General features: G+C 36.4%; 2 protein-coding genes across 2 annotated transcripts; one reads left to right on the forward strand and one right to left on the reverse strand.

Moving 5' to 3' along the window:
- The first annotated feature begins 55 nt into the window (after positions 1 to 55).
- LOC136805517 (sorting nexin-7-like) lies at positions 56 to 27,257 on the forward strand. Its single transcript, XM_067062084.1, has 11 exons — positions 56 to 326; positions 12,216 to 12,428; positions 12,625 to 12,735; positions 13,186 to 13,353; positions 14,051 to 14,246; positions 15,506 to 15,636; positions 16,424 to 16,492; positions 23,723 to 23,809; positions 24,121 to 24,222; positions 25,192 to 25,344; positions 27,067 to 27,257. Exons 1-11 carry the CDS (start codon positions 171 to 173, stop codon positions 27,136 to 27,138), a joined length of 1,458 nt encoding a protein of 485 aa, XP_066918185.1. The 5' UTR covers positions 56 to 170; the 3' UTR covers positions 27,139 to 27,257.
- LOC136805515 (glutamic acid-rich protein-like) lies at positions 17,116 to 22,585 on the reverse strand. Its single transcript, XM_067062083.1, has 5 exons — positions 21,013 to 22,585; positions 19,667 to 20,561; positions 19,057 to 19,226; positions 17,938 to 18,283; positions 17,116 to 17,322 (listed from the first exon to the last, which is right to left on the reverse strand). The coding sequence occupies exons 1-5, from the start codon at positions 22,332 to 22,334 to the stop codon at positions 17,197 to 17,199; spliced, it is 2,859 nt and encodes a 952-aa protein (XP_066918184.1). The 5' UTR covers positions 22,335 to 22,585; the 3' UTR covers positions 17,116 to 17,196.
- Positions 27,258 to 27,537: the final 280 nt, after the last annotated feature.

A 27,537-nucleotide genomic window follows, 5' to 3' on the forward strand; every position in this document is an offset into this window, starting at 1 on the left:
GACAGGGCTTTAAATTATGCTAGGAGGTTCAAGTTCAAGTTCACTTTTCAAATCAACAAGCAAGGCCACGGGAAAGTCAGACAGTCAGAATTCAATTCTTCAGCCATTCTGCCATTTGCTGAAAAAAGAGGTGAAATAGTTCTTCGTTTTTTTTGAATAAACAATTCGAGATGGAAGCAGAAGACTCTAACCCTTTTCTATCAGATGAACCTTCAGAAATCGATAGCAAGAACCCTTTTGATGACACAGGCGACTTCATGGATGGGGGAGGAGATCTTGATGAAACACCAGATTTTGACTTTGAAGCTTCCAAACCAACACTTCAGGTATAGCTAACCAATCTTTTTTCATGTTAAGGAAATGTGGGAAGTTGAGGGTTATGATTGGAGAACAAACAAGGAAATTGGATTGAGGAACATGGAAAAATAATGACAGAGGGGAAATAGTAATTAAAAATAGACCTTTTTTCAAAGAGGACGTCCTGTTGAATAATTATGTAGTCCAGCCATAAGAACAATGATAGAGCCATGCATAATTACTGTATCATGTATATTGTAATAATTATGCATGGTTTTATCATTGTTTTTCTGCTGGACTACATAATTATTCAACAGGGTGGCCTCTTTGAAAAAAGGTCTATTTATTTATAATTAATGTCGACATCCCTCAGTCAGAGGATTAACCGCCTAAATAGGAAGAAATTTTTTGATTTCACAAATACTCTTATCTAGGATATAGGTACTTATCTAGGCATATTTTTTATTCTAAAAGATAAGAATATTTTATAAAGATTTTTATTTTACACTAAAACTAAAAAAAGTCGCATGTATCAATTATTATATATGTTTTCATATAGGTATTTTCTAACTGTGTTCTAAATTTCAGAAAGATTCATCAATGCAGTCAGTATAGACTTCTCGTATATCAAGATTACGGGATTTCGAGTATATACGGGCCGATTTTACTTTTGTTTTGATTGAGTGTTTTCATTTTCTATTTCAAACCAACATCTTTGCAACGGGGGCTCGCCCATAGTTAGAGGGGTTTGTGCAAAAAACTAAACATAGAAAATTTTCCAAATCCCCCATTTCCATTAGCTAATGCAATGAAAAATGAAACTTTTCTATGTTTCACTTTTTTGCACCTATTCTTCAAAATGAAAATATTTAAGATTCTTCTTTTATTCAATGATTTTTTACGGCGCTTTGTTGACAAACTTATCTCTCGCATCAAATTCCCGCCTTCTTCAGTATAATTGAAGATGAGAAAAAATCTAAGCCACGGATCACAGATTGAAACAAATATATGAAGGGTGGGATTTTACAGCTGTCCATCGTGCAAGGCACTGAAAGGCAGTACGGTCAAGTATCGCTTTTTTTTGTATTACGGAAAACGCGAATTAGAGCTACGCTTTCGTGTTTTCACTTTCGATTTCGCCTAATTTCATAGCAAACCCATAGCAACGAGGTGCACAGGCATAGTTACGAGTGACTGCGCAAAAATCCCAACATAAGATTGATTTTAAAACTGTTTCATTAGATAAAGCATTTAAAAATACACCTTCTCCATGCTGGATTTTTTTCTCGAGTTAATAAATCTCAAGATATTGTTCAAAAGATTTCCCCTTATTTCACAGATAAGAAAAAGTAAAGCTTACTATACTAACGCGAGCGCTCAAAATGAAGAATCACGTGACATTTTACTCTGTAATTAGATTTTGCGTATACGTCAATAATAAAATAAGAAGTCCGTGAGGAATTACTGGCTGATTGGAATAATTTCACAGTTTATAATTCATTAAAAGCAAAAATGACATAATCAAAGAAATTGTGCATATTAATATATTTAAATCTTTTAGGAAACAAAACACAAAATTAGAATGTGTTCGTAGCTTTAGCGAAGAAGCAATTATAAAATACAACCTTTTTACCCCAAGAGAATCGACAAACTATGTTATGATTTCAACAATGATAGCAAGACTACTAATGTTAGCGGAACTCTCTAGGGAGTCTTGTTGTGATGTAACAGTAATTGTCTATGGAAAATATCATTGCAAACTAATGGTAATGTACTGATTGAAAAAATGCAGAAAATGTCATATCTAGATCAATTTTTGGGTGTGTTAGAATGTGTTGAACATTATAATCGAATTATCTAAAGACGTTTTTCGTTGGTTGATGGAATAGCTGTTTGCGATTAGGTAAGTACCAAATGTTGATTTTTAACACCAAGAAACGCGGTCTACGTCGTACGAGGGGTAAATCGATTGAGAATAGGGTCACCTGATTTTTTTACATGCTTCAGCTTTTTTCACATGCACGTAAAATTCTACTGAAAGTATTACAAAACACCTCTGGTAGAGTTTTTCCTCGTTGTCAAAAAAGATGTACGTTTAATTTACGTAATGCCTTTACGAAAAATTTTACGTGCACGTGAAAAAGCTTAATCTTGGCTTTTTACGTAAACACTTCGAAATTTTTTTCCATCCTTTTATTATTTTTGACATTTCAAAAAATGGACACGTGAATTGACTTGACTTTACCCCTCGGAGATCGTTATATTTGTTAGCCAGGAAACACTGTCTAACCTTTTTCTTTTTTCCTGCAACATCCAAAAGAGAAAATGCTGAACAAGGAGTTTTTTCGAGATTTCCGCAGTGAAGCGATAGACGGGATTCCGGTCTATATATTTGTCTGTTACGGAAATCTAAATGGGACAGAAATAAACTGTCCAAAACTAAATATTCAGTTGGAATGGTTTTTGCAATTTCTGATATTGAATTTTGAATGGGGACGAAATGAAAGTGAAAGTGCGGCTGGAATTGTAAGGCTTTTATGCTAAAGGGGACGAAACTTTTATTAAGCTTTCCAGTGTGTCCACCGGGTCTGTCACACAGGGGTGTATAATTATTTGCCATCTGGTTTGTGTATTACTAATATCATAATGAATGTACAAAACATCAAGATGAATATAACACCCCTGTGTCACAGACCTGGTGGATCCCCCACCCCGGTGGAAAAATAGGCCAAAAAATCGTCCCCGGTGGAAATTGCTCTATGATTTTATCCCCATTGAAAACTGTATGTAAAAAATTGCACTCCAAAACCATCCCCACTGGAATTTTCGAGCTGGAAACAATAGATTTTCTATCCCCATTGGCATTTTGATAGAAATTTTCATCCCCACTGAAGGAAAAAGTTAGTGAAAAAGTTCTACCGGGGCACTGAGACAGGGGTGTAATATACAAATTTTTGCTTTTAGATGAATCATGGCTGATCGTTGCGGGTACAAACAGAATTCTACGGTTGGAAGCACTTATGACGAGAAAGATTTTAAAATATTACTGGCAAAGATTTTAGATTGTGAAAAGAAATATCTTCATCCACTTAACGGGTAACACAGAAAGCTAATACCTTGAAAACAGAATAGAAATCACACATCGTCAGGCTTACCGTTTGAAGTATTCATTTTTTGGTTCCATGTGAATCATATTTCTTTTATTTATCAGTAACTGCTTAATTCAAACTTAAGAGACCTACTTTACTCTTTTTTAGTTTCGCTGGCTTAACATGATCAGCCGCCAAATACCAATTTGCACCAGAAATTAAATATGTGTATTTATTGGGGGGTTATATGTTGATAACGAAGAATGCAAAAGAAGCGGGGTTTCCCGATTTGAAGATACGGGAAACAAAGTTTCTTTTAGGATTCTGGCAGTGCAGTGCGCATGAGCAAAGTCTCAGTGGCATAAATGCCACGCTGTTCCAAGATGGTACCATCTCGGCTCATCTGGTTATCGTGTATACTTAAGCATTTCCTAATAATCTTATATTTTCCTTTCATGTCTCGTCTGTTTACATGATGTTGGAAGTTCACGCTGAAGTCAACTAACCTTCGGAGGACATTCGGAGAATCGCCACAACCAAGAAATCAGGCTACCCATATCAAATCTATCGCCTGTTCTTTCCATTGATGTGCTGCGTCAAGTTTTGACACCTTTAGAATGAACCCGTTTTATTTCATTTTCCTTGTTGATCACACGCTGTAACACTTCCAGGAAGGATTTATCCTACGATATATTGCACGCTTAAAAACACTCAAGGACTATTGCACTTCAAAGATGATCTCAACTCGTCGTATTCAAAAGGACTCTTCTTCCGTTGTCATTTTACAAGTTAATTTTATGAACAGCTTCCGTTACATACGAAAGAAAAAGAAAGCTAAACCCATGTTTTGTCGCAGAAGTTTATCGAAATGTTTATACGATTTAGGTTAAACGTAGTATTATAATATTATTGTTATCTCAAGTAATTGTATTATCGAGGGTAGGAACGTAGGTAGCGGACTGGGCTTCAATCTTAAGGTTTTTCCTTGTGAAAACATCATAAAGCACCTCTGTTTGGCAGACTAAAACAACAAGAGAACACAAGGTTTTCATCCTGGGTAGGAGTGAGTTGCACACTTTCCAAAAGCAGCTTTACTTTGTGCCTATGCCCAGACGCCCGCTCCTACACAACTTTGTACGTAACGATGTCACCTCACATGATCAGCCGCCAAGTACGGTTTATTTATTGGATCTTATATATAAAAAAAGGCTGATAAGCTCTAACTTTTGGATAGATTTAACAAGAATTACATAGAATTGGGAATCGACAGTGCAATATGAGAAATATTCAAAACAGGTTACTTTAAGAGTACGTGAAATATTTACAACGTACTTCAAATTCGAATAACCTAGACACACCGACACACGGAGGGGACTAGGCAAATATATGGTACGGGTATGCGAACAGAAAAAAATTTATTTCAGTCGCCAATGAGTTACGGAAAAGAGCTAAATTGCCAAATTTTCTGAATAGTTTCTACGGTTTTGCCCTCCAAATTTCTGATTACCAAACATCGAGCGGGCCAGCCCGTCTTCCAGCAAACCTAGTTCCCGCCGCAAATTTATTTTCCGTAAGCGGCCCAAGCCCTGATTTAGTAGCACAAGCCCTGTTTTAGCAGCCCAAGCCCTGATTTAGCGGCCCAAGACCTGAATTACCGGCCCAAGACCTGGGAAACTTTGCGATTTTTGAGACTTTAAAAATAAAATTGACGAAATTGCGAAATTGGGTTACGGTTATAGAGGGAATTAAATCCACATTAAACGTGTTTTTACCACGCCCTCCAAGAAAGAAAACGTAGACAGAGAATCGATATACTAAAAAACTCATTACAAAAATTTAAAGTCCTAGTTACATTTGCTGAAAAGAATTTACTTTTAATAAATATACCTTGCCAGAAAAATTAAATCATAATAAATATTACGTGTTTTGCTTTGCATAATTAACGGCTCTTAATCACTGCAACAATTTTCGGATGGCTGCACTGAATCTGTTGTCGGATCTCAAGGGAGTAACGCTTCGTTATCATTTTGTTAAATGTCAAATGAAGAGAAATTGCGTGCTGACAGTATATGGTTTGACTTTGATGTGAAGTGGTATTCTGAAAAGAGAAATAACAACAAAGGTAAGCTAGCCGTCACTTTTCCTAATACAAAATATTTTTAAACTTGACTTCACTGAAAGGCCACGGGTGCCAAAAGGAAGGGCCGTTTGAAATGCAGCAACCTCGTTGGTGGAAATTAGATAAACAGCTGCGAAGGAGCGCTGGGAAGCAATCAGTAGAAGAGCCCACTTTCATTTTTGTTGCAGATTTCTATAAAAACTTCTCTCATGGATTACTTGTCAATGTACATGTACACATGTGTCGTGTCAACTTGTCAGCATTGTATTGTTGTACCGTAGGTTGGGGAAACTTCGGACAGATTTTCAAGTTTTTTCTTTATTTCTCAAGGAATATGAAAAATAGATCAACCAAACTTACTGTACATAACATTTGTGTTATTGCCTTTCAGAAAACAAACGTTCCAAGTGAATCAGCCAAGTCATCATGAAAGAAACATGATCTCAATTTCATAAAGGTCAACTTCGTAAAATGTTAAACTTCGTAATGATTTGCCGTCACTCCAACGATCTAGCTACCATCATGACTGGATGCTGCGCTATTTCAAAACAAAAACATTGAATTTGAAGTGCCATTTGTTGAAAAATACCAAGAGACAAATTCGTGTGAGCCGAGAAATTAACAACATAAAGATACGAGTTGCGCTTAAATTGGTCATTAATTTTCTGGGCGTGCGATGGAAGTGTGAATAATAAAACTCATCAACCGATCATTAGTTTTTGCACGTAACTTTTTATGGACGCTAAACACATGATGAGAGCGGGTCTTCCTCAGAGTAAATTGGTGAAACAAACACGTTTTATAAGAACTATTTCAATTAGACTGTCTCGTTTCCTTATGTTACTATCATATTTCATTAGATATTTTTCTTATTTTTCACGGGACCTTCGGATGCTAAGTTCTGGGTATTATTTTTTTTTCGGAAGCACATAAACTTTTCGGCTTTCAAATAAAGATAACAACGGTCTTTTTAAAACACCCCTGTGTCAACTCCCGCTCCACTTGAAAAATTAGGCCATGAGATTTCGTACCCGGTGTGGAAACATCTTTTTTCAATTTCAACCTCAATAGGAACTTGAAAAAAAACATTTGAAACGACCCCAATAGAATTTACGAGAGAACAATAGAATTCAAACCCAATTTCGATAGAGAATTTCAACTCTGTTGTTTTGGCTGAAGTTCCACCGGGGCTGTGTGAAACATGGGTGTTATAGACATATAAGCGAGAGAGCTAAATGTTCATTGTGAAAAAACTGTTTCAAGTTTTATTTTTCGCAATATGAGAGTTTAGTTTTGATTCCCGTATTTATCCAATAATAGGGGCTGTAGCGTACTTTAAATACATATACTTAAGTAGTTTTAATGAAATCGGAATCAAATCAGCAAAAAGCTGTCGCTGTGGACAAATGGCTGTTTTATACAAGTCAAGTGATATTTAATGTTTGCTAAAAATATCGTTTTAAATAACTTGAGTTACTGTAGACGTAGTAGACTACAATTTTGATTTAGATGATTGTTCGACGACAGCACCAACGATGGACCAGATGGATCGGATGTGCGAGGAAGTTAGCGCGATCAAGATCATGGTCGAAAATAATAAATCATGCCTTAGATAAGTGAAAGAAATTGGAACAAAACGCGTACTGTAAATTGCGAATTAGATACGATTTAAATATTTTGTTACCAGTGGGACTAAGGGCGGTTCACAAGTTTGTCGATGCAGGTTTCATAGATTAGATCAAAAAGAGAGGAAAAGAAATAAATGCAAAATACCTACCGAGTAAGTAAAAAAACTTCAATGGTAGAAACATAATAAATGTATCTAATTCTGTTTCATTACCGCTGTATATAAATGTCTTTCCCCTCGTCTTACCCTACTTTAAATAAGACACTCCTATCTTACAGCGGCCCCGGTGGAATTTTTGCCAACAGAGGGGATAAAAATTTCCATCACAGCCATTTAGTGGAAAGTGGAAACACCCCTGTCTCGACTACCGAGATGATAAAAATGTTTAACCAACTAGCTATCGTTAAGGGGCTGAATGATAATAACTTAGGAGTAGTTTTCACATCAAAGCCACAATAGACAAATTATCCCTATTTTGGAGAAATTCGGCACCTGGATCTGCTGAAATCACTGATCACTTTAGGCGTACAAACGAGCACAAAGTTTTGCGAGACTGAAAGAGCGCAAAGTTTACAACAAACTTTCACGAATCGTTAAATTTAAAATGTTTACACAAAGAATGGCTTATTAAAGGGACAAATACTTCTTGAATATGAATTGGATTGCAACCTTTGTCTTTTGACTTACGAGGCTTTATCATCAGGCTAAAAGTGCAATGAATCCGTGTGAATCTTAGACTAGTCTATGTGAATCTTATATTTATTACAGCTTTTTACAGATTTTCTATTTTGTCAAAAATATTTCGTCTGCATAAACTTTCGCGAATGGCCTGAAAGAGAAATTTCAAAGACATCAAATCTTGCGAAAAGACCAAATTCGCGAAAAGTGCAAAAGTTTCTGCTCGCTAAAGTTTATAAGCCTAAAGTAGGGCATAAAAGAAAGAAGGAGATTCTACGGAATACCACAATGCAAAATCAATCTTTGAGACAGGGTTGTATGACAAGACAATATTTTCAGTAGACATGCACTATTATCACACCACCATGGAAAGAGCATGACAAATGCGTGACTGATGGTGACTTACAAGCAAGCATTTTCCAAGAATTGTTTGACATATTCTAATGTTCTAATGAAGAAAATCCACCATCATCGACTTCTAATAAAAATAGGGTTTTCCCTTTACCTTACGTTATACTAATAAAGCACCAAATTATCTGCACGTTTATCATTAATGTCTGGTGACGTCAGAACAAAGTTCTTATAATTGCTTCGAAATCACATTATGTTTCTCTTGGGATTCGTTTAAAGAAGATCTTTCTCGGCTGACGGTAAAGCTATTCTCGCAGCGACTTTCTCGGCGAATTTATGGAGCAACTTTGAAGAGCTATTGAAGATTGAGGAATGCATATTTTTAGCCCAAATATCTTTTAACGTGACGTTCAATGTCTCTTATTTTCATCACGTAGATAAAATTATGAGGTCGCCGCTTTAGATATCTAACAAATCTCTTTACAATGGAAGATGGTAAAATATCGTGGTTTTCTTCAATTTCTTCTTCGTTTTTCTTTTGGCGTTCTGTCGCTTGATATGTATAGTCGAGTGTACTTCATTTCTGAACTGTGAAAGAAAAAAGTACGATAAAATGTTAAATCCTCGCGAAGTAATCACTTGTTAAAAGATTTCAGTCCGAAGTTTCCTTCGTTCCGAAGTTTCCCCGACCTACGGTATAGGAAAAGATAAAAGAGGTAAGAATAGCCTACTTTCTAATGCTGATATAAGAGTTTAAGTTTAGACTGGTAGTATTGAATTATTGCATTTTAAAGTTTCCAGGCAGATTCCACTGCTTATTAATGGTCTATTTACACATCAAACCCCGTTTTTTTAGTAAAGAGAGCCTTAAAATGTTCCTATTTAAGATATTTTTTACAAAAGCTAAGATTTTTCACCCTTCCACCCATCAAAAGTGCTGATTTTTGGAAAAAGAAATTATTATTACATCTATTAGTCATAACTTGAACATGCGACTTTGTTTTGAAATGAAAAATTTGGAGAAGAAAGAAAATGTTCCTAGCTTAGAATAAAAATATGCCTAGATAAGTGCCTATATCCTAGATAAGAGTATTTGTGAAATCGAAAAATTTGTTCCTATTTAGGCGGTTAATCCTGACTGTCCCTCCCTCGTGTAATACCAACACCCTTCTTTAGAGCTGGGAATAATAGGGAAGTTGGAATTGCCAGTTGCTGACTAGCAGTCAGATAGGAAAAATATTTTTTCAATCAGTGATTCCAAACTATACCTTTTTAAGAATTGCATATTTGAACTTTGTACCCAATGCAATGCTGCACGCAAGCACTTACGCTAGCTAAGTCCTGAGGAGAAGGGACAAAAATCAGTTTTTTTCATGCATTTTTCCTTTTTTTGCAAAAGTTCCGTAAATGAAAATAAATTATAATTATGGAAATAGACCTTTTTGCCTTTCCATCTGCCATATTGAATTGTATGCAAAAATTATGGTGGCCGAATTGCCGTGGTGAAATTCCCTTATAAAGTATGCAAAACATATGCAAAAAGAAAGTATTAATATAAAACTTACATGCATAATTGGCATTATATTGAAGTGTAATCTCGTAGAAGAAAGATTAAATAATTTGCTTCTCTTGAAAACTAAAAATAATTATATTCACTCATCTCTTAGAACAACCACTTCAAAAAACCATAACATTAGACATAAACTCAAGCTGAAAAATCACCAGCGAAGGTAAAAAACAATCCTTATTCGGCTGACGGCAAATTATTCTCCTGGGAATAGAGCCGCCAAATGATCAAATCAAAACATTGATAATGTGTGACGTCATAATTACTGCTTTCAGTTTGCGTGTTTTGAAAGTTTGATGTGTGTACTCCGTCTTCATGGATTTTTTTGATGGCATGAAAACAGAATATGCTTTGTCTTTAAGAACAAATTTCTAAAAGGCTTTTGTTGCTCTGTAAATATTTCTTTTTGGATTAAGGAATTCCATCTTTTATTGTTCTAATGATTATAATATTTATTTATAAGATGCTTTGTTGTCTTTTTAATCTTTGTGTAAACTTGCATATGTTTTGCATGCTTTCCTGTATTTTTGGATTACAATTCAAGATGGCGGATGGAAAGGCGAAAAGGTCTATTAAAAACTATTTAAAAGAAACTAATAAAAGATCAAAGCGAAAAGCCGTAAGTGGTCAAAAATGATTGTCTGCCAATCTTGGGGTTTGCCAAACTCAAAATTAAGTTAGCAGCTATCATGAGCTTTCCTATGATATATAAATGAAGACTCCCCAGATTGGCAAACATGAAGAAGTAGAAGAAAAAGTCCATGGGAAATATCTAAATTGTTTAATTTTGTTCAATCTTAGACGCTCGTTGCAAAATAGTTGCAATCACTGTGATATCAACTGTTTTATCTTGTCCTTTCAAAAAATTGCTGTGGGATTGTTTAAAAAGAAGTATCCAATCAAATGAAGTAAAGAGCTTTCATCCAATCGGAAACGGTTCTTTGAAAATATAACGCTCAAATCAAATTCCCGCTTTTGTTTGAGAACTAAAGATAATTTTTTTATTTTATTTTTTTTATTTTCCAATTATTTTACGTTGGTCTGACATAGTTATAATTAAATACTAATTAATACCAACTATGAATTATATAGAATACAATAATATAGTATAGAATAATAAATTTGGACTTCTGACCTTAAAAATTGTGCAAAATGTCTCAATTACAGTAGGTTAAATTTTCATAAAAAAACACTACATCTTGAATTTTCTGACTTTGACATTTGATGCCCTGCCCAAGCAATGGGAAGGAACTCGTGAAATTTTTTCCTTCTTCTTTCCCCCTTCTTGGCATTCCCCAACCTTCTGAACTACAGTGTCTATTGTGACCAAATGGCTACCCCATTCTAAGCATCAATACCCTTGCTTTCCCTTTCTAGTGAAACTATACTAAACAGTAAGGAAAATACAGAGCTTGTACCGGGTGCCTCAGAAAAATCTTTGGACGTTTGGCGAGCCACTGAGGCCAAGCAAAGTCTTTTTTGAACTCAAAACCATTTTTATTAGAAAGAAGATAGTCTAACTTAAATTTTGCAGTATAGCTTTTTAAGTTTGGTCGAGTAGTTGTCAAGTTATATGCTTTTGAAGTTAAAATTCAAGGAAAAAAAATTCAGTTAAATTTAATACACCTTTTTTTACGTGTTTTTTACACTTTTCGAAAAGTGAATTTTGACTTCAAAAGCTTATAACTTGGCAACTACTTGACTAAACTTAAAAAGTGATACCGCAAAATTTAAGTTATAGCATGTCCTCTTTCTAATAAAAGTGGTTTTGAGTCTAAACAAGACTTTGTTCGGCCTCAGTGGCTCGCCAAACGTCCAAAGTTTTTTCTGAGGCACCCGGTATAAGAAAATAGTCAGCCCCTCCCCCTTCTTGAATAGTACCCCTTCCTTTCTATCCCCCTCCTTCAGATTTTGGAAGGTGTCATCACCCCTTAAAGAAAGGCGGGTTCGAACTATGTTATGAGAAGGTTATTTAATGAGTTGAGAACTTCCAAGAAATTTAAAGTATCAGGTCAGATCAAGTTGATTTCTTATCATGGTAGCTGTATAGCTTTATTGTCTACTCGTTTCCCTATATCTTCTGGCAGCTGGTTAGCTTTCTTATATAGACAGATTGAGTCAAGAAAACACGGGTATGGGCTTGGTTATCTATGATCTAAACAGATATTCGAAGGAGTAAATTTTTCGTTCACAAATTTATTCGTTTGTAAGACTGGCTATCTATAATCTGAACAGATATTCGAAGGAGCAGGGATTCAAAAATGTGAAGTCTGCTGGCTCAGGCACTAGAAACTAGATCAATAATTATTAATTTGGAGAGGAAACAATTTGGAGGAAACTGGAAATTTTTATAGGCTTGCTTTGCATATGAAACGTTCCCATAGATAAAACAAGCAGATAAACGTCATTTGAAGGCTAGCAAAATAAAGTCTTTTGGGTGTAGCTCTCTTTAAATGCATTAATTGATTTTTAAATTTAATTTGTCAGGTTGAAGAGAAGTCACCACCAGCAAACCTCCCAACATACACGTCACTTGAAGAGGAACAGGTTCACACCATCATGCGGTCCGTCTCCATGGAAGATACAGATTCGTTAGAAGACCGCAAGAAAGCGATGTCTGACTCACAGGATTTGTTTGTCAAAGTAGACAGTCCTGAAAAACATGTTGAAGGATATGTCAGCTATGGTGTTATAACGCAGGTTTGAGTTTTTTGTCTCCTGAGCTTCAGTTAATTTCTAGCTTGCCAATTCAAATGTAAGGAAGTTTAAACCAATATGAAAGTCTTGTTTATAATTGTTTCCCAAAAACAGTTGAGAGGCAAGAGTTTTTCTGCTTATTAAAAGGTTTTCCCCTCAAATAATTTAATTTCCATCTTTACTTCTCTCTATTTTTTAGACAACACGTACTGAATTTGAAAAAGCAGAATACAAAGTGAGACGACGCTACCAAGACTTTTTATGGCTTCGTCATAAACTGGAAGAAAGCTACCCAACACATATCATTCCTGTGAGTTTGATAGATTCTGTCATAGGTGTTTCAATATAATATCAATACTCTTAGGTGCTAAATAAACACCTCGTACCTGTTTGTTGATTTTGTTTTGATTTGTTTTTTCCATCTCTTCAGACTTTTTTAAGGACCCTTCTTTATTAAACTTTTGCAAATAATGTTTTCAGCTGTCAAAATTTTCAATTTGCTCTAAATAGCCTGGTTTTAGTCTATAAATACTTTTTTCTGGGGTATTCAGAGGTACAATTTCCAATCTCTCTGGTAATTAGGTCCCCTGGTTTATTCCAATCTGCGATTCACTTGGTTTTAACTTATAGAAAACGGGTTGTATTGAGGCGAGTTTGTAGTTTTTGATTGTTGAGCCAACTTTTGAGTATTTAGTCAAAAGTATGCTATGAAGAGGTTTCGAATTGCCCTTTTCTATTTAAAAATCTTCTCTTTTTTCAGCCACTTCCAGAAAAGTTCTCTTTCACAAAGAATTTGACAGACAAATATGATGCTGATTTCTTAAAGACACGTCAAAAAGCTTTGGACAAGTTTATGTGCAGAGTTGTGGACCATCCAGTACTCTCCTTCAATCAAAACTTGAAAACGTTCCTCAGTGCAAAAGCTTGGGTAAGGAAGATCCATCCAGCTGGAATAGACTTTATCGGAGTTTTTTATTTTTCTAAAAAAGCGATACATTGTGGGATTTTTTCGGGAGTATTACAATAGAGTTCCCTCGAGAAATTCCTAAGAGATTTCTATTGTAATACTCCCGAAACAATCCCACAATGCATCGCTTTTTTAGAAAAATCAAAAACTCTGATAAGATCTATTTTAAGTAGCCAGCCAGGGTGTTAGGCTTGCTGATGTATAACCTCCATTATATCTTGATATAGACATTCTCCCAGTGTTAAGTATTGTGCTCAAACATCACTCTTCTTAATTCTTTATTGCCAAAAATCAAGTTTTCAACACATGTTTTTTTTAAGCCTTCTTTGTTGTTGTAACAGTCATCAAATCATGTTGCCTAGTTAACTAAGCCCGTATTCACAAGGCTAAGACACACGGCTTATGGCAATATAGCATTTTCAGCACTTTAAAGATTTTTTTTATATTTACGGATTTTAAGTTTGCTTTGGAATACTGGCTCGTCCTCGCCGCAAACTTTGAATTGTCGTTGTTGTCATTTGATAAGCTACAGAGTTTACTTTTCTTAAGCTAGTTATTCAATCACAACTTACCATCAGATTTACCCTAGTGACTGAATCAAACTAGCTTAAATTTCTAGGCTACAAATCATGATGGGTTTTTTCTGCACCGTTTTCAGGAGATGACAACAGCACGTAAGAAGGCACCAGGTGCTGCATCAAAAGTTGGTGGATCGGTGAAAAACACAGCAGCACAACTGATGATGAAGAATCGGGATGAATTGTTCACCGAGCAAAACCAATACAACACAGCTTTCCAAGCTAAAACCAAGTCCTTCCTTACCATTGCTGATATGATTGCACAAGACAGATTCTGTAAGCATATTGTCACCTGAGATAACCATGCTACTTTCTCTTGAGCATTTTTGGACCTACCTTGGAGGTCCTTTAAATTAACCTAATGTTCGTCCGTTTGTCTGTTTGTCTGTTTGTCCGTTCGTCTGCTCGTCTGTTACCAGCTTTTCTCTTTGAGATAACCATGCTATTTCTCTTGAGCAGCTTTCTTTTCCATTGTTCCTTGAACCTGTTCATGTGACAGACACTTTACTTTATAATATACTCCCGGATATATATATTCTTACCATCATCATACGATTAAAATATACAAAAATTAAAAAAAAATTAAAACAATACGAACAACCTTCTCATAAATAACACGCATGTCTAGAAAAATTTCGAAATTAAAAGTTCAATAAGAGTAATTATCGTCCACCTCTAGGCAAAACGCACTGTCGAATATTTTTAGATATCCGATAGCAAAATATCTCTTCTGTAGCAGCAAGCATAAAAAAATAGTTTTTTGATCAAATAATTATTTAAATGTCACATATACAAAAACAGATAAAAAGAAAGTTCTTTTTAACAAAAGAGAAAGGAAATTCGAACGTTCTGTAATTAAAGAGAAAAAACAATGAAATTGACATTCTTAAATAAGATAGTAAAACGTTCGAAAATGTCATAAAAAGAGAGAAAGACTGAATGCAATACGCAATAGGGAAAATTAGAATGCTTTCATGCTAATTGGTGGACGATAAACCATATATTCGACTTGAAAAATCGGATATCGAAATTATTCAGTCTCGCTTTAATGATATTCGACTCAGCTTCGCTTCGTCGAATATCATCAAGCTCGACTGAATAAGTTTTGATATCCGATTTTTCTTGTCGAATATCTGCTTAATATAAAAACATTAAATTTTCAGCACTATTAGTATGCGGCTTTTGTGTTCCTCCTTTGTATAAAGCTAAGTTTCTTGATCGTTGATGATCGAAGCTTCGAGTGCCATTAAAGGATTTGTTTTAAAAAAAGATTGATATCGTTTGCTTACTCATCAATTTCAATTCACAAGCTCTTTCACATTGAATTGACACGGATGTAGAGCAAGATTGGTCAGAAAGAGGAAAAGAAAAACAGTTTTTGCTTATATCAGCATAATATGATAATAGAGAGACACTGTCCTGCTATGAAATATGTGTCTGATATGAAACGGGAACACTTAAGTAAAAACAAAACCTTTAAGTTTCGTCCATCCTTGGATTTGGTTTTAATTATACTTTTTCTCTTCATTTTATAGTCCTGTTAGAAGACTCAACCGAATACGGATCTGCATTCAGGTTATGGGCCAACAGTGAATCCAAATTGGCTGAAACATTGAACGGAGTATCTGAGAGTATTGACAAAAGTTGTGTAAACCTTAAATCTATTGTAAGTGTTTCCCTTCAGTGTTTTGGACGCTTTGACTTTATTACATATCTGTTACTTTACTTGTACAAACTTTTGTAAGCAAAAACGTTTACGAGGTCGAAGAATCAGAAAATTTACGTCTTAAACTGTAGCGTCCGAGGGGGGGGGGGAATTATGGTCGCGTTGGGTAAAATATAAAAAATATTTAACGATGGAAACATTCTTTGAATCTGATAAAACAGCTGCTCTTAAATTTAAAAAAGTGTTGAAGACAAAAATTGTACTTGAATTTTGATATTTCCACAATTACATTATAGATTTTTTATTCTATTTTTTTCATAGCGTCAGCCTGGGTTTAGGTCCCAGGCAAAAATTAGGTCCCACGTGAGTTTGAAGTCCCCAAAGATTTATGAATTTTTTGTTAGCCCCCAGGACTTTTGACCCTAGACACTTTCAAAAGATTGATCCAATAAAAAGGGTTTTCCAATGTAAATTGCGTGCAGGTCTAAGATTAAGATAAATTATTTGGCACACTTTCTATAAAAATATTGCGCCGCAGGGGAAAATTTTTCAGATTCATGAGCTTCAATTTGAGGAATTGAAGCCAACTATTACGCTGAATTCTTTTAGCCCCCATGTTTAGTGATGAGATTTTAGCTCCCCCAAGTGACGCTATGTTTTTGTGTGCATAAACTTTAACAAATTGAATACGTAGGGTTCAAGTACTATTAGATCTCAATAATGATATGCTGGAAATATATAATCTAATGTATGGTTGCTAAACCATTCTTAATTTGTATTTCTTTAGCTGCGCATTCAAGAATTGAGGTTTTGCGAACCAATCAGAGAATACAATCTTTATTGCGACGCCGTCAAGGTATGCACACTTATTTAATTAATTCCCCTGAAAATCGCTAAATTGACGCAAATTTAGGTTATAAAAATCCCCAACTTAATTTTTTTTCTTCAGGTGCTTACAGTTCCCCTTCTTCTTTAAAGAAATGTTAGTTTTCAGTTTCATTCAAATAATTTTTTTAAATCACAAACAATTTTACAAAATAACGTTGAAAAAGCTCCTACAAAAATGTAAATTACCTTTTATAAAATATCTAAAAATGTATTTTCGAGTATTTATGTGTCTTCGCATTTGCAGTAGTTATATTCGCTACGTTGGTTGCAATATCGTAATAAATCTTCAAGTTCATTATTGTAAAAGTCAAGCGCACAAAATTCTCTACACTCTTCTGGGCAATCAACCCAAACGGAGTCATGGTTTGAATGTGTAATCAACGTTATCAGGTTTTGGGTGTTTCTATTAAGTATTAAGAAGTGTTGATTTCAGCGCATCAAAAATATTGTCTATTCGTGATAGTCATGACGTAATAGATTATACGAAAGCACCCGAAATACTCCACACTCATTTTTAATTCAAACAACAAAACTAGTGGCAAATGTCCGGGCTATTTTGATTGCTTCCATAAAACATTGTGTTACTAATATGAATATCAACCAACAACTAATCTCGACCTTTTCTTATCAGTTACCACATTTTTATTATAGCATAGGAAGTGTTGTCTAATTTTAAGAATTTTTGGCGATGATTTTCTCCCATCTTTTAATGGTTCGATTGATTTGTATTGGTGTGTCTTGCGATGGAGTGCTCGCTTGTTGTTGTTTCGGTTGCTTTGGTCTCGCCTCACGCTTCGCCTAAAAGAGAAAAATCCACCTTTTTCAGTAACTTTTACCTTCAAGATAAATTACATTAACGCGGTGTTTTTCCGCCTCAGACAGATTTCCGTCTCAGCAAAGTCTATAAAAAGGCCTTTCCCCCTCAAAATTCTGCATAATTCAACAAAAATTTTCAAGAATGTGAACCAAAATTGCTTTCACTGTTCACACTCGGGATAAATGAGGTTGTTGGCCTTCACTGTTAGAATTAGGAATACGTTCACACGTTTCATTTTCAATCTGTTCTGAAACAAAATGAAGACATTCCTTCGACAAAATTAACTTGAGACCCCATACGTAAGCCCATAGGCATAACCACTGACCTTCATAAACCCCTAGAGGAAGGTCCTCGTTTTCTGCAAATCAAAATCTTTTATCTGAGTTTAATGAAGTTGGTACCTTAATGGTAGGACTGTTTCTAAAAACTCAGAATGAAGATTTGGTGGCAGTTAGTCCAGGGTTTTATTACAGGTCATTGCCATTACGCCTGAACGTGGGCTCAATCCAAATAGCAATTTTGAAATTGAACAAGAATTATACGACTATTTATTTTCTTTGCAAGATTGGTGTAGAGAAAAATGTTGGAAAACTTACCGGCTGTTCTTGTTTATGTTGACGACGCTGCTGCTGTTGTTTAGTAGGTGTGTCATGTCTGGCTTGCGGATGTCGTTGGTCTGGTTGTTGCTGTTTCTTTTGGTTGTTGTTGTTGTTATAGTCTTGTCGTTGAGGAGCATCTTGTCTCGCTTGCTGTTTATGATCGCGTTGGTCTCGATTATGGTACGACAAAAGCTCTTCATCATTGGCATCTTCATGGTCATCAATAGTAACCAGCGGTTTCCCTGACAACCAAAGTTCGTTCAAACCATGCTGCTTTTGTTTCAATAGTTGTCGCTGGTGTTCTTTCTCTTCGTACGCGCGTATCCGCTCCTCTTGTTGTCGCCTGTCGAAAAAGGAAAAATTAGTGGACCATGTAAACCAGAGCTAATAAATTCTTTCTAACTCAAAAAACTGACATCTGCATTCAAAGATTATTATTTTCCGTCAGGAAAGCTCTATATCTACAATCATGGTCGTAATATTTGAGAAAAAGGGAAATTCACCGGGAAGTTTTGAAACCACAATCGATTTGTAAGTGCTCTAAAGTAGGTTGGAAGGGTAGAGTTTTAACCATTGAGTTTCAAGCCCGAAGGGCTAGAGGTCAATCTCTTTGGTAGGATTTGAAGCCAACAAATCCTACCAAAGTTGCGCGGCCTTGAGCGACCCGCCTGGTTTTTACACAAATGACAGATTGAAACTAAAATTTACCGCTTAATTTTGAAAAATATATCAATCGTAAACAAAAGAATTGCTAGATTCAATCCGTCATCAAAAATCGTCATCAATTTTTCTTGCCTGAGAAAGGTTAGAGATTGACCTCTAGCCCTTCGGGCTTGAAACTCAATGGTTTTAACTCTGAATTTTAACATGAGACTTAAGACTTAGGTAGGACCTTAGGATCTGAGGATCCAAAAGTTCAAAAATGGTCCAATAAGGAACACAATATAGCCTGGAAGTCTATAAACCTGAACCAAATTGAAATATGCGATTAAATTTAAGAGATAGCACAAAATCGACTTTCTCGCTCGAATTCCAAATTTCGAAAAACGAGAAAATAAGCTTAATTCCAATAGATTTCGTGTTCTATATAAGATATCTGTTGTTGTTTTCACGCACCTTTCGTCTTCCTCAATTCGTGCTTTTTGTTCAAGCAGTTTCAGATATTCTTCTTTCTTCTGTTGAATCTCTCTTTCGATCTTCTTTTTCTTCATTTTTTCTTCTTCACCTCTTCGCTCCCATGCTTGTGTCAGAGGCTTGATGTTGCTACTATATCCCGTGTTCGGGCTCTTGTTATTGAAAAAAAGATGTAAAGATTTTGTTAATCAATCATTTCAACCAAAAATCAGGGCAGAGCGACTTTGTGAAATTTAGTCTCTCTCCTTCGCATACTCAGCTTTAAAACTTTCTGTTTGTTAAAACACTGATTTGACCTAAAAAGGAGGGAGGGGCTCGAACTATGATGTATAGTAAATGACGAGCTCCTCTTGAAATTGTATTTCAAAGAACTACAGTACTCTGCAACTCGAATGTCTTCTTAACTCGAACAGGTTTTCTCGTCTTAGTTAAAAATGCCTTACAAAATCTTAGTCCACAACTTGAAATTTCGGAACAAAATTGTTATCCGCGCAGACTAGAGTTGTAGAGACTTACTTAACTGAATGACGTTTGACATTTTGACGTTTTGGCTTATTGGTACGCAATTGAATAATGCAAATTTCTTGTTTACCTTTGTTCGGTGATGTTTTTGTCTTGGTTTGTCATTGCCGTCTATTGGAAGATGTGCTACCAAGTTTTCACGCTCAACTCTTTTTGTGATAACCTGGTGACTTTGCTCATCTCCCGCTGCGCGATATTGTTGTTTTGAGGAGCTTGAATCAACCTTATTGACAGCTCGTTGGTGATTTTGTTCTCGTTTTTGCTGACGCCCTTGCTGGTTTGGTGGAGGGTGTGAAGCAGAAGTTTGTTGGCGTTTTTGTTCTTGATTTGTTGGTTTGTTGTGAACTTCGTTGGCTTTCTCCGCAGCTACCCTGGCTTCCATCTTTTTGAAGACTTTTGGGATAATAACAGCATTCTGTTTGTCCCTTGCACTTTTCTTCTTTGTTGTTTTATTCTCTGCTGCGTTCTCATCCTCTGTGCTTGTCCCAAAGAACGCCACTAAATCATCACGTGAGCCAAAGATCGGCTTCTTGGTTAGGATCCCTTGACTTGGTTGTGAATCTAGACTAGCTGCTCTGTTTCTCTCTTCATCTTGTGGTTGTTGTGCACGATGATGAGTCGGGTTGAGTGTTCGTTTCTTAAGTAACTCTTTTTCTCGAGTTTCTAACTCGAACATTTCTTCCCGTATTTTGTCCATCACGCTGACTTGTTCTTCTTCTCTTCCATCCTCACCCTCTGCAACATAATCATTTTCTTTCTCGAATTCTTCACAACTATCATACGGTTCGTCATACAAAGACTGGCGCTTCTTCAACTCTTTTTCGCGTTCTTTTAACACCTCCATCTCCTCTAAGATCTTCTCACGTGTGTTTTGTTGCTCCTCATTACCTGAGCGCATGAGTTCCTCATCCCCATCGTCACGCAGTTCGTCCTCTGTTTCTTCTGCTGCTGAATCGTAGTTGTACCTAAAAGAACACACCGTTAAATCATTTTAAAATGATTCATGAAAAGCTTCGATTGGACAAACGTTTTCTCGAAGATTTATATCACCGGGACACTTCTCTAGAGCCTATAATAACGTCCCTCTTTTCGTCAAGTCATAGTCATTATAAAAACACTGATCTGGAAGGTTTTTGTCTCTTTCTATTGTTAAAAGATGGAGCTTATGTGCCGAAATCGATTTATTTTGCAAACCTTTTGATCATGTGATTGGAAAATAAGAAAATAGATCAATCCCAAGAGGAAGTTTTGGTAACGTGATCAAAAAGTATGCAAATCGCAAATTGTCTATTGTTTGTAGCAAAAGAAAATTTAACAAAAAGGTAAAACAATACATTGCCAGACCGGGGTTTTTTATAATAACTATGGTCAAGTCAAGAAGCAACAATCAGATCCCAATGCACTAAATGAACTTACAGATTTTCACGGCTGAGAGATCGATGAATTTCTTTCAATTCTCTTTCCTTCATGTTTTGCTCAAATAGCTCTAGTTTGATTTTCTCTGCGGTAGAGAGCTCTTTCCCTTCGACACCCTCCTCCTCGGATTCGTCATCGTAATCATCCAGGCTCTGTATACTCCTTCCCAGACTCCTGCTGCTGTGACGCAAATCCAACTCTTCACTTGTATAACTGACATCAAGGTTACTTCTTCTGGCTTCTATATCTCGAAGGTGATCCCATTGAATCTCTTCTCGAATCTTTTCTTGTTGTCGCAATCCTTTATCCTTCGTTTCTTCGTAAAACTCCTCATTCGCCCCCTCGTCGTAATAATCTTCCTTCAAATCGTGAAATTCGTGGCTCGCTTCTCCGTTCATTCCAATTTCATCGCTAGCTTTCAAAGGGAACTCTTCTCTAGGTTGTTCAATGAACTCCTCCTTTTTTTCGGTAAACCCTCCACCTCCGTTGCTGTTACTGTTGTTGTTCCGCTCTTCGAAATTCTGCGTTCGCTCCGCTACACTTTCTCGCCTTTGGAACAAATCGTTTTCGTTTTCCGGGAATTCATCCGCATATGCTCCTCCAGTATGCTCTGGAAACTCGTCACCTTCTGGGAAATAGAATTCTTCTGCTTCCTCGACGTTCGCTGACGTAGCTTTTCCGCCATATTGTTGATCTTCGTAGATGACGTCATCTTGTAGTGAGCCACGCGATTCGTTCAAATCGATTCCGTCAGGAAGGTCGATGGATGCTTGGAACGGGTTGCTTTCGTTGCCGAAAAAATCCATTTCGTCCGAGGTGTACTGAGTCGGTTGTGATGTTGATGAGTGAATCGGACTGAAAGGGTTGGTATCGTTGAACCCGTTTCTTTGTTTCAAATCACTCTCGTCGAGGTCTATTAACGTGTTCCCGCCATATTGGTTTTCTAACATGACGAACTGATCGGCAGCCGGTGGTTTGGAATCTGCTTCTTTCAATGTTTTGTCTTTAGACTTCTTACGTCGCGGTGTGGTTGATGTTTTGTTGGAGTCTATCCTTTTCTTTACCGTGCTCTTACTGGTTGAAGTTTTGGTCCGCGGGCTGGCGCTCACTGTGCTAGATTTTGTACGCGGGCTTGGACTGGTAGCTGATTTCGTCCGCGCGCTCGTTGCGCCCGATCTTGGTGTGGTTGGCGTTGTTTTCTTTGAAGTTGGTTTCTTCATGTGTAGATCAAGCTCTAAAGCGAGTTGTTTTTCGCGTTCTCTCATTTCTTCTAGCTTCTTCTTTTTGGCCGACAAATCCGTCTTTGGCTGCTGCACTGGCATGATTTTGATTAACCTTTCTTCGAAAAATGTTTCGTCTTATTGACAAATGTTTCGTATCAATTTGGTGAATCTTTTGGAAGTGTTGTTTTTCTCTTGACGAGCAACTTTCTCTTTTTCTTGTTTTTTACACAAAGTTTTTCCTTTCGGTTGCAGTCAATCTCCCAAAATAAATTACTTTTTACAAATCTATTTTGTAACTTTTTCCTTGGAAATTATTTTTAAATTTTGCTTTCATAAATTAGGAATGGTGTTGCATATTTTTGCATTCGGAATGTTATGTTTTATTTACTTTTTGTTTCATTCTGCTGGGATTCAATTCATCCCATTGGTCTATTGAAAAGATTCGATTAATCTGATTGGTTCATTAAAAAAGTTCAGCTAATTTGATTGGTTGAATGAAACAAGACATGAAATATTAATTTTTTGATCGATTGATCATTTTTTAGCGAAAGATTTTTTCATCTTTTGATGGACACGGCTTTCGTTAAATTATGCAAATAACTTTTCTTTTGCGAATCCTTCATCTACCGCAAGAAAGAAAAAACGGCTTACCGTTGGTTTGGTATGGAGACATTGAGTTGTCAACAGCAACAACTCTTTGTCGCTAGCCCCGTCTTTAGAAATATCTTAATGCTCTCACGACTTTCTTCCAATTCCAAGACCTCAAAATATTCGGATCTCTAAGATTTGAAAAACATTGACTTATTGCCTGTCACACAATTAGTAAACTGAAATATCTTTAAAATAAGAAAAATTCTTAATGGGGTAAATCCTTGGAAAGCTTTAAACTTTTCTTGAAGTATGAATGCGAGAAACCCTCTTAAAAATTCCGTTACTTTAATGACCCTTTTTGGTTGACTTTTCTTTTTCGAATAAAGACAAGGAAGCGTAACGCTCACTTAGCCTGTTCGGTAAAATATACCCCTTAAAACACAGACAGGGGTAACTCTCGGACGTGAATTTTATACCTTAAAGGAAGAAATTTTGGCGGAAAGAAAATTTGGCGGATTTGGCGGATTTGACTGAAATCCACCAAATTAAGTTCCCGCCAAAATTTCTTTTTTCCGCCATCCGCCAAATTAAATTCCCGCCAAATTAAACATTTTCAAAATATGATCTCTTTTAAGGTGTTTTTGCTATATTTTCGCTGTTTTGACGCCATCCTAAGGTTAAATTTTTAAGCGACCGCCAAATTAAATTCCCGCCAAAATTTCTTCCTTTAAGGTACATGATATGCATCCATTATATCAAAATCAATTTCGGGGATGCGAACAGTCTATGGATACGAGAGAAACCCTCGTATAAATTACCGTGACCGCTTCAATACTGATGTGAACTCGTTGTTTAAGTAAAACCTTTGTTAAAACTTTTTTTTTGTTTCTTTACAGTACGCATCGAAACGTCGTGATCAAATCCAAATGGAACAGGAGCTAGTGACGGAGGAATTGGCTAAACGAAGAGCAGAAAAAGAAGAGGTACGCAGGCTATTTTCTTACCGTCCTAACCGTTTCTTATATTTCAGTAGAAAGAAGATAACTGTTATAAAAAGCCTAAATTTACCTGCAGAAGGACTTTATTGTTATCTGTAGAAAATTCGTAATCAAAAAGTGACGAAAAACCGCTCTGTTACGAAACTATTGGCAATGGCAAGTGATGAAATTTATTACCGACGAATACTTTTTGCTGAAGAAATTTTTAACCAATGAATTTTTACTGGTAAGGCACAGAAGAGAAAATACTGAAACGCTAGTAGCCCTCTAACTTTCTTTCTAACATTCTTTCACAGGTGGAGAGCGGAGAAGCGAAATCTTTTGCTCAGTTCTTCGGTAAAGATCCCGAAAAAGCAAAAGAAGAAAGATTGACCAAACTCAACCAACAAATCCGTGACGTAAGCCCTTCTTCTTTTCTCTCTTAGATACAGTATAGGCAACTCTCTTTAATTCGAACCTCTATTATTCGCATCTTCTTGTTATTCGAAACATAAAACATTGGTTCGAAAAATTGCATAAAGTCCTCTCCACAATTCGAATGTTTCTCGTATTCGAAGAAAATTCCTGGCACCTTGAAAATCGAATTAGATTGAGGTAACTTTACAGTAAACTCTCTAATTCGAACTCTCCCTCTAATTCGAACAAAAACATTGGCCCCTCTCAGTTTTTTTTTTCTTCGTAATTAAAATCCTTCCCTAATTCGAACAAAAACTTTGGTATCTTGAAATTGAGTTGGAGAGAGATTACTGCTTTACAATCAACAGTGCTTTTTTGTCTTCTTCCTCGACTGAATAATCATTTTCATGGTGGCTTTACGAACGTACATTTTTAATTTGCAACAAAGATTTTATTTCCATACGTTCTCAAAGGAAAACTGGGTTAGGGTGTTGTTGCAATACAAGTACTTTTCGAATGGATAAAACCCTGGACCAAGCTTTATCCAGCATCTTTGATCGGTGTTTTTTAAAAGTGATACCCATAGATTTATAAAGCCCAAAGGGCTAGATGGTGTACTTTTGCTGAAAAGTGTGCCGTGGTTAGGTAGGAAAGCCTACCTAGGTCACGCAACATCACAATAGCAACAATATTTTTGCCGATATTCACTTTTTTGCCTGCGATAGCTTAAAGCACGACATTTAGCCCTTCGGGCATTCTAAATCTATGGTGGTACCCGCTAAGAAGCCAATGTGGTGTTACAATTTTTTCCTAACGACAAACGGCGCTTCATCACTAGTGTGCAAGCAAAAGTAAATGCAGCGCTCTCGATGCGGGTACAAACTCCGATCAATTTGATTGAGAAGCTGCCTCCAGGATCTATATAAAAGTCAGTGGTTAAACCTTTCTCTTTCTTTCCTTTTCACTCACAGTTGACAGCGGAAGTCGAAACGCTGGCTAACAATCGAGCCAAAGCAGACGAAGACTTCAAAGCAGACCTTGAGAGGTGGAACGCTAGCAAGAAAAGTGATATCAAAGCTCTTCTCATGGACCTCGCTGATAAACACATCAAATTCTATGAATCGGTAAGTTCATCGCTCACAGTTATATCAGATATGTTACCTTTGTTTAGCTTAGGCGTCCACTTACCAGACAAAACTTTAAAAGAATTTCCACTATTTTCCTGGGATATTTAAAAGAGTTTTTTCTCAAAGTACGGAAGATTTTGTGTTGAATAAGGAAACTGCCTAACTTTCCGAATCTCATTTTTCACCACCCAGAGTCCAAGTCTTCTTAAAACGGGAAGTGGAATCTTACCCCCAAACGACGGATCAATGTAAAAAAATTGGGTTGAATTCAATCTGTTTAAAATTGATATTTTTTGTGCTGTGCACTCGATACTTTACCCAAATGAAAAGAGTTTTATTCTGCATACTAACCTGTGTAATTATCGTTAGAAGAACTTTGAAACATCGCTGCGTGTCAGCTGGGTTACTTTACTCGACTACTCGCTCTTTGCAATATAAATTTCTCAATAACTGAGAACGAAATTGTGGCTTTGAGAACGATAACGTTTATAGTTTTTGTATTTGTTTTGGTTTCTACTCCTAGTACGAACAAAAATGTTTAGCATTGGATTATTAATTGGATAAATGAGCGCTTTGATATAGTGGTCATTGACCTTGGTTAGACAAGCTACTGAGGTTCGACATGGCTTGGCAGCAGGTTTTAGGTGTCCCCTAAGAATTCAGGTGACCCCTAAGATTTAGGTAACCCCTGGTTGCCAAATATTTTAGGTGACCCCTAAGCCAATGACACGTCAAATGTTTTTTGAAAATCCTTTTCATTCAAACAATCAAAGAAATACAATAGTTAGTTTAGCTTATTGCTAAATAGAATAAATGCCCTAAGAAATAGGAAATAAGCTAAGTATTCCAGATTATCAAGGTTTTGTAAGTCAGGATGCAAATCCTTTGCCAGACAGATTTTTTTATCTAAGTAATATATACAGATAATATATTGGAATACAAAATTTTCAGTTTTTGGGCATTGCTTAGATTGGGCGGTTCAAGTTATGGTCCATTACCCCCCTGTGAACGACATGGATTATTCGTAACAATTTACTTTTGAAAAACTTAAGGATTTCCGGATTAACATTCAAGATTTCTTACGGGAATATCTTGAATTTTTCGAAACTTGGCAAGAAAATAGAGCAAATTTTATGGATTTTCCAATACATATGACTAAATAATGAGGAAAAATCCTGGATTCTCCGAAACCTTTTTCAAACTTCTCAGGATTTCCAAGTGAAAAAAAAAATCCCAAAAACCCTGTCGTCCACAACTGTGGTAATGGTTTTTTTCTGGAACTGCCCATTAAAATATAAGATGAGAAAGTGCCAACCTATGGTCTGGTAGGCTGCTTATGATGAAAAACAAGCTCAGAAAAAAATCACCAAACATAGAATCTAGCCCCCAGGCAGGTCCATTTGAAAAAATTTAGGTGACCCCTAACATGGTTAGTGCCCCCTAGCCACAGGCCAAAATCAGGTACCAATTGCTGTTTGACCTTTTAGCCCCCCCCCATCAGGCCAGGGGGGGTTCCAGCCATGTTCGATTCCCACTGAACCTTCGCCCGTGTGCAATGTGAGTGGAATTGGGTAGTCATTCCAAGCTGGCGCTCATTGACAGTGTCTATAGTTGCGAAAATGGGCCTCACAGCTTCCCGAAACTCAACCAAATGAAATGTGATTTATCTTTTAGCAGCAGATTAAACGATGTTCTTCTTTCTTCTTTTTTTGCTCGCAGAACATCGCGGCATGGCAAGGCTCACTTGAAGTGATCGGCAAACCACGAAAAATGCCCGCAAATATGGAATGATTGGATGAACGTTTCGAATGCTGACGTTATGCCGTCGAAATGAGCGCAAACAACGTTAAGTGTACAGGTTTCACGGCAAGAAATGATAGAATAGTTTAATTTTAACCTTTTTTAATTGCCTTTATTTTTGTAGGGATTTTTTTTAAGTAGAATGCCACTGATCTCTATCTTATCCACTATCATTTATGAGGGTGAATACGACACGGGGGTGAGCGATCCAGTGGAGTAAAGATATAGATCAGTGACAGAAAGTCATTTTGTATGTACCCAGCTGGCACACAACGTTGTTTTAACGTTCAAATAACGTTACTTGGACGTTATGAATGTCACATGGACGTTGTTTTGACGTTGTGTGCCGTCTTGGTAAGACTTTGAATATGTAATGTCTCCCATGTCGTA

This window comes from Clytia hemisphaerica, unplaced genomic scaffold, assembly GCF_902728285.1.
Source record: "Clytia hemisphaerica strain Z4C2 unplaced genomic scaffold, Clytia hemisphaerica genome assembly, whole genome shotgun sequence".
NCBI lineage: Eukaryota > Metazoa > Cnidaria > Hydrozoa > Leptothecata > Clytiidae > Clytia > Clytia hemisphaerica.